The sequence below is a fragment of the Accipiter gentilis genome, chromosome 15 (genome assembly GCF_929443795.1).
Source record: "Accipiter gentilis chromosome 15, bAccGen1.1, whole genome shotgun sequence".
NCBI lineage: Eukaryota > Metazoa > Chordata > Aves > Accipitriformes > Accipitridae > Astur > Astur gentilis.
Genome location: NC_064894.1, coordinates 4,428,810 through 4,444,242, shown reverse-complemented (window position 1 = coordinate 4,444,242; position 15,433 = coordinate 4,428,810). Strand labels below are relative to the sequence as shown.

The following is a 15,433-nucleotide window of genomic DNA, read 5'->3' as shown; positions in this document are numbered from 1 at the left end:
TGAAGACACCTTTAGATTTCAGTTATGCTGAACAATTTAATTTGTAACTATTTGTATTGGAAAATAAACAGTTTCATAGAGTTTCAGCAAACCTAGGCTAAAAACATTCCAGAGAAGGCGTACACACCCCATCATCCAAGCAACCATGTACAATGCTACTCAAACAAGTGTTCCACGACAGCTTCTGTGAGGGTGACAGCATCAGCTGACAGGTAATCGGATATTTAAGCAAGAGCAATGGTTACCCCCAGATGTGATGCTATATACACATCTTAAAAAATCTCCCTATAACATATTCTGGTGAACAATATTAGTACATACTGTAAATTAAATGTACGTTCACATCCCACCCACACCAATATCACTTTTTATTGTTCTACTTTTTAACGTGGATTTATAATGTGAACAGCTGTGCCAAATCAGAAAAATATCCCATTCATGTTCACTATTCCTAAAATCATACAATAATTGAGGTTGGATGTGACCTCAGGAGGTCTCCAGTCCAACCTCCTGCTCAAAGCAGGGTTCAGCTATGGGGTCAGGCCAGGTTGCTCAGGGCTGGTCTTGAAAACATCAAGGAAAAGAGGCTGCACAACCACTTTGGGCAACCTGTTCCAGACACCTGTTCAAGAGCTTTACTGTCCTATCACAGAAAAGTATTAACTGGGCATTAAAAACAAACCAGGATATATCTTGAAAAAGAAACTGTCTTGCTGTTCTCTGTGCTTATCCAATTAGAAATCAGTGTAAGTGATACCTTGCATAATTTTGATGCTATTAACAGAAAATGGTAAAATCATTTAAGATAATTTGATCTCTTGTATTTTCATGAAGCAAGCCTTTGTTTAGTTTATTTCCTTTTCTGTAACTGGGATAAAAAGTGCAGACCATAGGAAGAGGAAATTACTTCCATAATAAACAACAGTGTTAAAATTAAAACCCCTTTCCTAATGGCTACACAGCATCTTCCTTGCTGCACTTTCAGCCCATTGCTTTGCATGCACTACGGACACAGCAAATATACCATCCCTTCCTCTTCGCAGCAGTGTTATGAATTCGAAGACTGTTTACATATTTCTTTTCAGCTGACTCTACACTAAGTACTCTTCATTCATGCAATCCTTCCTCAACGGTTACGTGTTCCTGAGCACCAGTCATTCTCAGTGCTCTCCTTTCAAAACCCTTTAAGTTGAAGCCTTACCAATACCAAAAAGCACAGGGCTTTAATTAGTGTTGCAGACAATATTCCAATTTAAAACATCTTACTAAGAGTCTTTCATTTGCAACTGCCTGACTTCATTTACCTGGATCCAGCTTCTGATCCAAATAATCCTCAGATTTTAATTTCTGAGTAGATACTATTTGATTTGGTTTTTCGCAGCTCAGATTTGTTGTCCCCTACAGGTAGTTCTTTGCACTTGTTCCTTCTCTGTTGGATCCTATTTTTTTCAGGCTACATCTCTGATTTGCCAAGAACATTCTGGATTTTAAAGCTTTCTTCTAGTTATTAGCAGTCCCTCCTGACTTCCTATCATCATAAAGTGTAATACTCATACTTTCTATTCCATACTGTAAAAGGACAATTCTGAACAGTATCAGAACGAGGACAGATCCAAACAATATAGTCTGCCTTCCTGGCAGCAAACCAATTAAGACCACTCTCAACATATACTTTTTCAGTCATGCTATAGAAAGGTAGACCAATGTTTTTGTTGCAGCTATAAGACTATCATAGAAGACAACATCATTATCTAAGTAACACAAAGAAAATAGAATACAAGGGAGAATTAAAACAAATTTACAATAAGAGTATATTTCCTGTGGAGGGAAAACTTGCAGCCTAACACCTGCACACACAGTCTGCAGCTTCCCTTACCACTACAGGCTTCTGTAAGAGAGAACCGAGTTCAACCAAAACAAAAAAAAAGGTAGAAGGCAGAACAAGACTTCTGGATTCCTCAAGGAGAACTAAGTGTAGCAAAGAAACCTTTAAAGAGCCTAAATGAATCTTCCTCAATAGTTTAAATTATAGATGACTCCTGTGTCTTTAACTTACATATGATCACTCACTTTTACCTCAGTTGCCGATGTCTCCCCGACATCCCCAGCACTTGCTCTGCCGAAGCAGAATGGAGTACAATAAAAGCCAAAGTCAACTAGCTGGATTTGGTGAACTGAGAGGTATCAGGCTGAGCTAGTTTCAAGTATTCAATCCTATGGAATGATATGGTCACCAAAACAAAAATATTGTTCATTTTAATGTACTTCTGCAGACAGTTTGGAATGGCAAATATCCCATATTTAGGCAGCTGTGTCCCACTCTAGGGGATATGCAAAACAGAGTGTGCAAACTCTATCTTGTTCCTTAATATGCAAGATGAGGCAGAATTTTTTGTATTAGGAAAAATCAAATTTTAAGTTCCAGGCTTTTTAATCATGTTTCTTATGCACCAATTACTACAACTATTTTATTTTGTGATGCTATGTTAAAATGCAAAGGTATTGATACATTTTTAACACTGGAGTTCAGTAACTGGAAACTTGGCATTGTTCTTCAATAATTACTTGAATTAAGGTTAAATTGAGTAACTACTAAAGCCCAGGCTGAGACCTACTTCCCATAATCTTAAAACACACTCTTTCCTCACAAATCATGATGTGTAGCTTCTGATGAGACTGTCCCAAATTATTTTTGAGTGATCACTGGTAAATAAAGATCCTTCCACTTGTGTATTTCCTTTTATTTGAAGGACAGCTGAATCCATTGTTAATAGCTACACTGGAAATACTTTTATAGGAGGTCTTTTAACTAACTTCTGAGGTTACAAGACAAAGGAAAAAAAATGATCTAAAAGTGCTGACTCAGCTTCCACATAAGAAAAATATGACTATCAGTGATTGAGTCATTTTATCTCTGCCTTAAAATAAGGGAAATCAAGCAAAGAGAGTGGCAGCAGCAGCTGGAACCACGTGCCTATGTCCAAACACAATTTATTCATAAAACTTGAGGAAAGCACAGCACAGCTGCAGAGCAATTTTGAAGAAAAAAAAAAATAAATTCCACAAGCCCTTCAGAACTGATGAATAATGATGCTACTGAGGAAATAAGATCTGTCGGGGGAGTTAGAAACACTCAAGCCTAACAAGTGCCTTTTTTTTTTTTTTTTTTTTTTTTTTTTTTTTTTGAGGCTGAATCTTCACATTATAAATGTTAGTTGCTATGGATGCTGGTTTTTACTTCTGATATTTCTTCCTTCCTGGTTACTGAAATACTTGCTTCTAAAAAAACCTCTGGAATTTTAAATCTGCTTATGTTCTGTTAAACCATAACATGCTTTCTTTAAAATATGAACACTAGAAAGCTGGCTGACACTTCTGAAGAGGTGTGGTGGGCAAGTGAATATACCCACGTCCAAAGCAGCCTAACTCACAAATGCATTGCACTCTTTTAAATTCAGAAGCTGCCACCTACTCTCCATTTTCTTCAATCTGAATACTGCCAGAATAGCAGTACCTGTCGTTCTTCATCTTTGTGTTATATAAATTCAGCAGAGATGCTTTTCTGCACCTTTTTCAGACAGTGAGCTAAAGCACAGAGAAACTATCTATGACGCAAGAGAAGACTCTTAATCCAGGTTGCCTAATCCAAATCAGCCAAAACTAGTGAAAAAGCAGTAACCAAGCAGTAACATGGTTAGGAGCTGAAGTTTCAACCATAAACTATCACCACTATTACTTTAATTCCCACTAGGCAAGCTAAGAACAGGCTCTTCCTTCCACTTGTCCCTCAACACAGACTTGCCTTTGATGACCTGTGAAGACCTCCTTGTCTGAAGCCACATAAGAAGATTAGGTTGCATCACCTAGAGCAACCCAGGCTGGCATTCCGTCAGCCAAGACAGCCTTCCACTGGGCCAGTTTAGTTCTCATTTTAATGCACATGCTTTCGAACTATTTCTGGCCACTGCAGAGCATCTGCAATTAGGACAAAGTGCTTCAAGCTCCATTTCCGATACCCACTGGTGAAGAACAAGGAAAGGCTGCTCCTGGAATTTACACTCAGAAATGTTTTATAGCTGTCGGGAGACTAAGAAAGTCCTTAGGGCAACACGCCAGTCCATCAGGCAAAGGGACTGAACTTCCAGTCTGAGGAAGAGATAAATGCACCTGCATTCAGCTTGGCCACTGGCCGTGAAGTCAATTCACTCTGAGTCCGATGTGTACAGGAGACAAAATTCACGTTAACTACTGCATAGGTACACAGAAGCACGTAAATGAAAATTAACCCTTTTAAATTGGTGGTCAGTTACACTGTAGCAAATGTTAGACTCTGCTATTGCAGTAAACTTATGTTCTTAGGAAAGAAGTGTGTAAAGCATTTAGTAGTTACGACCAACGCAATAAGTTTCTACAAAAGTGCATTTGTAACGTATAAAAGCAATAATTAAGTACTATTGATACCTACACATCATCTCATCATACATTTCATACTGTATAAATATACACTTACTAGTTACCATAGAAATAAGATAGCAGTAAACACTACTGGAGTCCAGTGGTTATGGTTCTGCTAGGCTTCATTATTAAATCTTTTCTTTAAGAAAAAGTGTTTCTGAAATAAGCACTGATGACACTGATTAACACGCACAAAAACCTCCTTGTTCTTAAGCATTTCAGGAATCATTTACATAGCAAGACCAAGAATTTTATTCATGAAAGAGTTAAGGAAGACCTTCTGAATGAAGCTCAACTTGGTTGGCCATATATCAAATCGTTAAACCAAAAAAAATAAATAACATGGACAGAATAATTTACCTTTTCACCTTCTTCACCTTTACTACCCGCAAAGCCACGTTCACCCTAGAACACAAAATAAAATAAAAATCTCAAACACAAACATTTCCAAATAATTGCATTCTTTAAAATAGGTTTATTGCACTGAATTTTTATTATGGGATTAAAACAGAAGAAATCATTTGGATAATGATTGTCTCTCATGCAAAAAGGTGTGGAACCTCTACAAAAAAATGACATGGGTTTCCGCAGTTTTGTTGATTAACAGTAGTGAATCATTTTTCCATTCAGAGTAAGGGATCTTCTTGGCTTTAACAATTCGGAACTATTCATTGATGCTAAGCCTGCTCATTACAGTCCTGCTATTCTTCTGCAGAACCAGTTTTAATACATTTATTCCTATTAATACTTTCATTTTAATTTTTAAATATGACTGGTCAGCTGTGAAGGCCTCCAAAACACAAAACAATTGAGAAAAACATACAGATACAATTTACTGAAAAAAACCCTCATTCCTTTCACTTTGAAAACCACATCCAATTACCCAAGTATTAAAAAAACCCCAAACCAAACCAAAAACCAGAAAGGGTGAGTTTTGAAATATTAATGTTAACTCAGTTTATTTCAGCAGATTGAATTCTTTATTGGATGATCTTTCAATAAAAAGACCTGTCATAATGCTCTTCCAGCTCCAATCTGATAACTTTTAGCTCAGAAAAAGATCTTAATGTTCAATCTTACTATGTAAAAGTCTTCGTCAAATAGCCTGCTGCCTGGCTATAGTATGACAAGACTAACACCTGCTTTAGATCTTTATTAATATATATTTGTATGTTTTGTGAGACATACAGCAGACATACAGCCAAAATTATATACATGTACCACAAAAACTACCTAATAAAAAACCTCCAAACATTTTCTTTCTCCCTCAAATCATCTAGCAGGAGATGGTTTGCATGTCTTTGCCAGTCTTTAGAATTCAGTCTCACTGCCTTAGTACAACACACATGATTTTTACAGGTCTGAAGATGAAAAGACTGGAAAATTTCCAAAGTAAAGCATATATTGTTTTCTAAAGTACTTTCAAAAAATTAGAATGAGCAACGTCGAAACATTCTTTCACCCTTCAAAAAGTGTCATTTCCTTACACAGAAGTCTAAAGTTTAAGTAAGGTTAACTAGAACAGCAGGCTACAACTTGCAAAATTTCTAGCAGCATTTTGTCAAATCTTTCAACTCATATAGCATTCATGTACTACACATCTGGGAATTAAATTCGAAGCTTTGGAGATGTGCAGATGTATAGATTATCAAATAGTTCTGGACTATTTGGACTCAGCCTACAGTGGCTGCTTTTTGTTTGTTTCTTTTGGCTGGGTGACTCCTGCAATCAATAGCTTAGGGTTCAATTTTAGAAGCACACCCAAGTCAAAGCATGGAAAATGGGATCTAGTGAAATAACCTTCCGTATGTCCTCACCGAAAAAATGAGAGGTTAACTACTGAAATAATTTCTGAATGCATGCAACTTCTGTTCTGCTCATCTAATTTCCCTTTCTCATGAAAGGTTGGACCAGATGATCTTTTGAGGTCCCTTCCAACCTGGGTTTCCTATGATTCTGCAATTCCCATTCTTCTCCAGCTGTTGGACATACAACACAGCTAACATTCATTTTTGACAAATTCCTAGAAGCCAAGTGTTTTCTTCATTTAGCTTTCCCATTTGTGAGACTACATATCCTGTCTTTACTCAACTCCCAATTCATTATATAAAAAAGATTCTTAGATAGGGTCACAATTTCTCTGGTTGTAGCTTGTGTCCATTGCTTCTTGTCCTTTCACTGTACGCCTCTGACAAGAGTCTGGCTCCAGCTCCTCCACACCCCCCTGCCAAATCATCTCATCTTAAGGCTGAACAGGCCCAGCTCCCTCAGCTTCCCCTCGTACATCACGAGCCCCTGGCCATCTTGGTGGGCCTCCACTGGGCTCGCTCCAATGAGCTGCTCTTTGTCTTCTCCTGGGGAGCTCCAAACTGGACACAGAATTTCAGATGCGGTCTCACAAGCGCCAATCACTCCTCCTGATCTGCTAACCATGGTCCAAAGCAGCCCAAGATGCAGCTGGCCGCCTCCACTGCAAAGGCACCCAGCAGGCCCCCCAACTCCTTTTCTGTAGAGCTGCTTTCTAGCAATTTGGCATCTAACCTTTACTGTCGCCTGAGACTATTCCTTCCCAGAGGCAGGACCTCATGTTTGCCTTTGCTTAACACTTCATGAGTTCTGCGTTAGCTCATTTCTCCAGCATGTTGAGGTCCCACTGAATATCATTCCTGCCCTACCTTCCAGTGCACTGACTACTTCCCCACATTTGATAACATCCATGAACTTGCTGAGAATCCCATCATCCAGGTTATTAATAAAGACACTAAATAATACTGGCCCCAGTATCACCCCATGGGGGATGACACTAGTTACTAGGTAGCAGTGGGACTGCATAGCAGTTATTGCACCTCTGAGCCCAACAATCCAACCACTCTTCCACCCACTTTCTTTTCCATTTATCCGGTCCATATCTCACAGATTTGACTACAATGTTACGACTGGAGACTGCACCAAAAGCCTGGCTGAAGTCAAGGTATACAACATCTACTGCTCTCTCCTAATCCACACAGCCAGTCATCAGAGTAGGCAATCATGCTGGTCAGGCATGATTTGTCCTTGGTGGATCCATACTAGCTGTTCCCAGTCACCTTCACGTGTTTAGAAATGCCTTCCAGGATTTGCTACACAATATTTCCAGGGAAAGAGGTGAGGCTGACTGGCCTGCAGTTCCCTGGATCCTTCATGAAGATGAACGTGATGTTTGCCTGTTTCCAGTCACCAGAGACCTCCCCCTAGTCATCAGGATCTTTTGATAATGAGATAAGGCAGCCTTGCAGTGACACCAGCCAGCTCTCCCAGCACCCCTGCATGCATACATTTTGGTATCTTGCAAATGTCCAAGTAGCTCAAGTGCTCCTTAACGCTCTCTTCTACTTCAGTAGGCAATGGTTCATCCTCACACACTCTGCGAGGAGGGTTAAGTAACCTGGAAGGCCTGAGGGCAAACTTTGTTAGTGAAAACCAAGGCAAAAAAGGCATCGAGTACTCTCATCCTTTTCCACTTCCCCCACCCCATTAAGCAGTGGGTCAACACTTTCTTCAGCCTTGTTTTTGCTACGAATGCACTTAACAGAAGCCCGTCATGCTGCCCTTCAAATCCCTCATAAGTTTCAATTCCAGGTGAGGTTTTGGTTTCCTAACTCCATCGCCACATGCTCTGGCAATGTTGCTATATTCCTACTGGGTAGCTCACCCCAGCTTCCACTGTTTACTTTCTTTTTGCATCTGAGCTCAGCCAGGAGCTCCTTGTTCATCCATGCTGGCCTGCTGCTATACTCGCTCAACTCCCTGCACATCAGCATGGACTGTTCTTAGGATTTTAGGAAGCTGTCCTTGAAGATCAACCAGCTGGGCTCCTTAGGCCTGCAGGACAGTCTCAGTCGTTCCTTGGCCTCCTCTTTGCCACGCTCAACAAACTTAGCTCCTTGAAACTCTCCTCAAAGGTCTTGTTTTCTAGTTCCCTGAGCATACATACACTAGCTACCTGCTGGACCCATTCTGGTTTCTCCACATCTCTTGAAGAAGTGAGGGTGGAAGACGAAGATCCCCCAAACATGACACAGCACACCAGATGCAGCACCACCAAGGAAAGGAGGGAAAATACCTTCCCCTGATCTGCCAGCTGCAGTTCTACTAACATAGTCCAATATGTGGTTCACTTTATTCCCAATAGGAGAACACTGTTGGCTCGTAATTCAGCCTCATGTCTACCTCCAGGTCCTTTTCAGCAATGCTGCTGCTCAGCCAGTCAGTTCTCTGCCTGTAGCAATGTATGGTGTGATTAACAAATTTCTTCTTTTTCAGAAATACAGTCTAAGTGTCCAGATTTTTGCACATATTTGAATTTTTTAAAAATTATTTCCAATTAAAGAAAATAAGAATTACAGTCAACAGAAAGTGCAGAGAAAGAAGTTTATGCAATTTCCACCTGACAGCATTAAAAAAATATAACAGTGGTAGCCACTGCTAAGTCACTTCAAAGAATTTGAATGTTGCAGAAATAAAAACGTGAAAGTTGCAAAAAAAGACATTTATGACTGACTTAAATTCTCCTTTCTGTGGCAGAATTCTCACATTAAATTAGGCAAAATATTTCACACAAGTTTTTTCATGGACAATCACTGCTGGTCTTGATACTCACTGCAGGATTGGTGATCTGATTTTCTGTGTTTTAAATACGCCTGCAGTACAAGTCAATGAGATCCTGGCTTTGAACATACAAATTGATAAATTGTGGTAAGTATGTTGTGGAACTCAATGCTGGCTACCTCATCTGCAGAAAATAAGTTCCTTCCTTCCCTTCGTGCTATATTACAGGAAGCATCCACCCTAAAGATACACAAATCAGCCCTTTGCATCAAGGTCATGTTGCAGAACACTTTCTTGAAATTTTAATATGAACAAAATAATGATTATTTTTGTGTAGTCCCTTAATTTGTGGAAGCAGCAGAACTATTTCCCCTACAATTTTCTAAAAGGAATTAGCTGGACAGACACATGTGACATTAAGATTTCATTCCAAAGACTTGTTAAACACAGCTGCAATTAACAGAAAACAAAATCTGACCATGAAAAGAGTCTGGCAACTTCAACAAATATTACCAGCAAGGTCTATAATACAGATGTCTCTTTTTGCAAGTTCTGGCCTTCCTACAATATTCCACCTCTGGAGAGGAGCAAAAGATCAAAATGGAAGAGTGGAAGAAGGGGTGACATCCCTCATCTCATTTTGCTGAGCCAATGAGACTCAAATTTCAAATTCTTGAATCTGCTATCTTGTGGCTGGAAAGATCTGCACAGTTCTGAGACTTAGGTGACTGCTCTTATTGCAAAATAATGATAGGCAGGTTTGTGCCACCGTACCACATGCCCTTTCTCTTTTGAAAGAGAAGCTAATAGTAAAGTTCTTCTGTCACATCACACAACTCAGAAAGTGAATATGTAATTCAAGTATGATTTATGTACATATTGGACAGCTAGCAAAAAGGATGTTGAGAATGAAAATACATAAAATGAGACTGGTTGGTTTGGTTTGGTTTTTTTACCTTGGAACCAGTAAGACCAGGCATGCCAGGAGCACCTACTAAGCCAACTTCCCCCTGAAACAAAATGTACATAGCCATCATTTTACAGACCTAACTCATGACTGAGCTAAATTCAGAGAAAAAGACATCTAGACATGTATTGCTTCTCACTCATTTACTACCGAACAGCTAAATTGATTTCTAGGGTTGTTTACGTCTGTTGCCTTGTATTTGGTTAAAATGCATTTCACTTTCAAAATACTAGGCAATTAACAATTAAAGGTTATCTAATTATGCAGCAGATATAGGTGTAGATTCGTTCAGACAACTGGACAACAAAAAAAGATTAGAGAGTTTGGTTCACATGAAAATCTTTTTAAAGTTTTATTTCAGGCCCTGATTCAGAAAAAAACACTTCAGAAGACACTTGCATACTAGCCAAGTACCTAAAATCCCAACAAGGGTGCCACAGCCCCCACTCTCTCCCTAATACCTGTTAGGTGCTTGAGCCCACAGGGATCTACACTTAAACCATTAGGTCCCACAGGGAGTAGTACGTACGAAGCTGACTGCTGGTTTCATTTCTAGGCTCTGCTCAAAGGGGAGTTTCAGATCTTCCCCCCATCTCTAGGTGAGTCCCAACCTACTCAGCAGGAGAAAACGCAGCTCTTGATCCTGTGCAACCAGGCAGACAAAATCTGTTGCTCCTACTTCCTAAGTGAATTTTCTGTATATGTTGCTAAATTACTGCCTCCTCTACCCCATGTTTTAAAAGAGCAAAAAAGCCACCTGTACAGTTGATTGTTCATCACCCCCTGCCCCCCAAATTATTTTCTCCTTGCCCTGCCCATAAAAATTAAGAATCTGATTTGGGTTTGTAAATTCCATTCAAGAAACCGGATGCTTAAAAGTTACGCTCACCAACTGAGCATAAGTACAAAGAAGCACCTCGTTAATCAAAAATGTTTTTAAAAGGTAACTATCCAAGCTGCACAACACAGGAAACTTCATCTTCAATATCTGCATAAGGACTAGTTGAGCAAAAGAAAAAAAAAAAATAAATCAATAGCTCTTAGTTGAAAGCTACAGGCAATTCAATCCCGCATTTAATATAGGGCTTTCCAAGGCAAAGGTACAGTTAAAAAACTAGTAATATCTCATTTAGAATTAAAATACAAAATATTGCAGCAGTTTCCTTTTTCATTCCTTCTTAGCAAAGCGTGTTAAACAATTACAGACCTAGTGAGAACCAGGCTCTGCCACTCAAAGCTAAGAACCACCGTCCATTTACAGATTCATGAAACATGCCACCATGAAGTATGTTAATTTTGGTCTTAAATCTAAAGTTACTGAGCTAAGTTCTGTTAGAAGAATTCATCCGTGCTCATATGACTTCAGGTAAGTGTTTAGGAGACTTATTAAAGAAATCTAAAATCAAATACTTTCTCCATTCCATTCATGGCTCTTAATTCCTTGACAGAAGTTTGCCCTAGTAACTTGCACACCATCCAATACAGTTTTCTAGCCAAGCTAGAATTCAGCAACAAAAGAAAGTTTTGAAAGTTCACTCATTTGAGTCTGAGCCAAGCAGAAGACAAATGCCTCACAGATGCAAAAAAAAGGAACAGAGACAAAGGAAAAACTCCAGTCTCTCTTAACAACAGAAAGAGCCAATAAAAGAACAATTACTCATCAAAATGATACAAGTAATTAAGCAAATAAATACAAAGCACTCATGATACACAACAATTAAAATACAGCTTAAAATAGCTTGTTAAAATGGCATTTTTCTAACTCCACTCATGGCACAGTTTGCAACATCTTCCTTCCAGCTCCTCTCTGTAAAAATAGATGCTAGCGTGCTGGGGAAAAATTCTAATTAATCAGTACAAGTAATACTTAGTCCTTCATTTTCTCCAGATTTGCAGTGTGAGTTCAGAAAAATTCTTCATAATCTAATAGTTACCAGATATTAATACTTCATCTTGCCTGCTATATTGGATCATTGTAAACCAGAAAAAACACCCCCACACACTCACTGTTTTTTTTTGTGGAGACAAGTCATAGATGTTTTGCCTTGTGCTGTTTAATCAGTGTTCTACAAATTATTATCCCTTCAACACAACAATACAGAAATAACCTCCTACATCAATACTGATTCTTATTAAATCTAAAATTATTAATGTTGTGGTTGCTTTAACTATTTCGGAAACGTGCAGTGTATTTATAATCATGGTTCTTAATGTATTTATCATTTATTGATTCTGCAGTTTGTAATAGCACTGCAACACCCTATAAAATTAGAGATTCAGTTTATACCTAAAGGTTTTCAAGATAGAATAAGATGCTTTGTATCTGTGTACTTAGCAAGTTCCTTGGAATGCGTTTACATTAATTTTTATACCTTGACTTCCACAATTAGCTATTTTTTCCCCCCTAAATAGGAGACTTTCACATTAAAAAAAAGATTTAAAAAAAAATAAAAAAAGGAGAGGCTATCTTACCATACAAGTATGTGAACTTTATTAAGTGCACTGGTTACTTGTACTACCAAACAATATGATGCCAAAAATGAATTAGACATCACATTAACTAAAAAAAAAAAAAAAAAAAAAAAAAAAAAAAAAAAGAGTTGATAAAATTATATCAATCAATTGGAATGCGTTTTGCTATTTGGAACATTTCTGGCATTAACATGATTTATAATGGCAAACATGCTGGAACTTTGTGAGAGTCTCTTCAAGGCTGGGAAAAAGAAACAATTACTGTAAAATACTTTAAGCATTTTGCAGATATGATTCTGAAAAATAAAAAAAAAAAAAAAAAACAACAAGCCAGAAAACCACCAAGCAGCAGTCAGATGCTTCTCCGTCCTCAATATGAAAACCAAACATTTTTCCTTTTATTTTTAAATTTACTGGGGCACTGCCAGGAGCTTGATTTACAGAATAGGCTTGGTACTCCAGGGTTATTAGCAAGGAAACTCATCTTGTTAGAAGTAAAATCAGCACAGTCAGACACTACTTACTGTTTTGATAATTTATGGATACGTGCCTTCCATTACCCTGAGTATGCCAGACCCTTGGAATAATCTAATAGCCCGGTGTTTTAAAATGAGGACAACTATTTTTAGCATTGCAGAAATGGAGCGGAATGTTCAACAACGTACTGTCAGGGGACTTGAGCAGCATCCTCCCCTGTGGAGCACGTACCGAGCCAGTCCAGAGCCACCAGCAGAGGCAGAGCTTCGCCTTTAACGAATAAAAATCCCACACCAATTATACTCCATTATATGACACCTTCCTTAGCCTGCTGGAACATTTCCTTGTTTCTTTAAACAGGCTCCTGTTTATGGTTAGGACCACCTGATAGAATATTAATCACATAAAAATATATTCAGCTGATATTTACTAAGACTCGCCCCGTGAATCTCCTGGATTAGTCATGTCGGGAAGTTTCTGTTAAACATTACGACATTTTGGTTTCACTGCATCTACTGATCCTTTTGTTCCCACTTGGTTACTGCTGAACTACCAGTATTCCCCGAGTACTTGCTCAGTGCTATCCTTGATACAAACCTGACCCATGTGAGCAAGCATAAGATCCTCCCTTAAAAAAAGACTTGATGAAAAAGTGCTTGTGACAGGTAAATGGTTTGTTTCCTTTGCTCTGTCCTGCTTCCACAGCAGCCCCCGCAGAGCAGGTACACCACAGTTTGGCCAAGTGGGTGAGGGCTGGTCAGAGGATTCTTGTGTCGTTGTGTCCCAGTGATCAGGGCTCCTGTGGCTTTTTTATGTAGCTGCTCAGGAGAAAGGCAAATTAAAATAACCCTACTGTTCTCATTTGCACCTCATAACATAATCGGAGGTTTATGTTAGGAGGCATCAATTTTTCCTCATTCCCAACCCTTCCTGATACCAGCCTTTGGGACAGCTCTGACTCACCCATCTGTTCAGGCAACTAGGCGTTAATACACTCCAAATTAAACAACACTTGAAAATTTAGGTTTTGGTGCTTTGCATGCAAACTGATGAATCACCGGCCAGAGGCAGCTCTGAGCTTCAGAGAATATGGCCACAGGGCTCCTTACTCCAGACTGCATTCTCTTTAGTTGGTATTGTTTCCTTTTTTGCTATTAGCATGTCTTAAAAAAAGCACGCAACTTGCACAATTTCTATAGTCAAATACATAAAGCACCAATATTTCACAAATAAAGTGCATGAGTCAAAAGTCTGTTTCTATATTTTGTTCCCACAAATTATCTTCACACAACATGAGAAGTCAGAGAAGTTGTTCTGAAAAACCCAAGATGAAAGGATCACTCAATTTATTTTCATGCGTAACTACAGGCCGTCATATTGCTTTTTTTTCCTTTTTTCGTTCGAAAACTGGTAACGAACTGACTGAAGCCTTTATGATAGATGCCAAGGAGTGGGTTTTATACAGTCAAAAAAAAGTATCAGCAGAAGCAGAGCCTCTGCTGCCAGTAGGTGTTCTTTCTGCATTTGGCAAATACAAATGGTATTCACCATTATCGCATGTCCTTGAAGTGACAATTGCCGCCTTCTTGACCTTCTACATCAAGAATCACAGAATCACAAAACCATAGAATCATTTAGGTTGGCAAAGACCTTTAAGACCATCAAGTCCAACCGTAAACCTAACACTACCAAGTCCACCACTAAACCATGTCCCTAAGTGCCACATCTACATGCCTTTAAGTACCTCCAGGGATGGTGACTCCACCACTTCCCTGGGCAGCCTGTTCCAATGCTTGGCAACCCTTTTGGTGAAGAAAATTTTTCTAATATCCAATCTAAACCTTCCCTGCCACAACTTGAGGCCATTTCCTCTCATCCTATCACTTTTTACTTGATAGAAGAGACCAGCACCCACCTCGCTACACCCTCCTTCCAGGCAGTTGCAGAGAGCGATCAGGTCTCCCCTCAGCTTCCTCTTCTCCAGGCTGAACCACCCCAGTTCCCTCAGCCGCTCCCCATCAGACTGGTGCTCCAGGCCCCTCACCAGCTTCGTTGCCCTTCTCTGGACACGCTCCAGCACCTCCATGTCTTTCCTGCAGTGAGGGGCCCAAAACTGAACACAGGACTCGAGGTGCGGCCCCACCAGTGCCCAGGACAGGGGGACGATCCCTTCCCTGCTCCTGCTGGCCACGCTATTTCTGATACAGGCCAGGATGCCGTTGGCCGCCTTGGCCACCTGGGCACACTGCTGGCTCATGTTCAGCCGGCTGTCAACCAGCACCCCCAGGTCCTTTTCCACCAGGCAGCTTTCCAGCCACACTTCCCCAAGCCAAAGGCACATTTCCAGTCACCACCCCTAAATGCCACTGATTTCAAACAGAACAGAACTGGACTGCAAGGAACTAAACAGCAAATGGAGGAAAAAAATGAAGGCAGAACGTATTATCAGCACATAACCAGGACCTTGGGTACTCT

The 15,433-nt window shown here is 39.6% G+C and overlaps 1 protein-coding gene across 5 annotated transcripts in view; it reads right to left on the bottom strand.

Annotated features, from left to right (window-relative positions):
* The window catches only part of COL19A1 (collagen type XIX alpha 1 chain), a 225,432-nt gene that overhangs the window by 127,223 nt on the left and 82,776 nt on the right, over positions 1 to 15,433 (bottom strand). For all 5 annotated transcript variants that reach the window (XM_049817767.1, XM_049817766.1, XM_049817770.1 and 2 more), the window contains 2 exons: positions 9,999 to 10,052; positions 4,816 to 4,860 (listed from right to left, as the gene is read on the bottom strand). In XM_049817767.1, the coding sequence (XP_049673724.1) occupies positions 4,816 to 4,860; positions 9,999 to 10,052 (99 nt within the window). The remainder of the gene's footprint in view (positions 1 to 4,815; positions 4,861 to 9,998; positions 10,053 to 15,433) is intronic.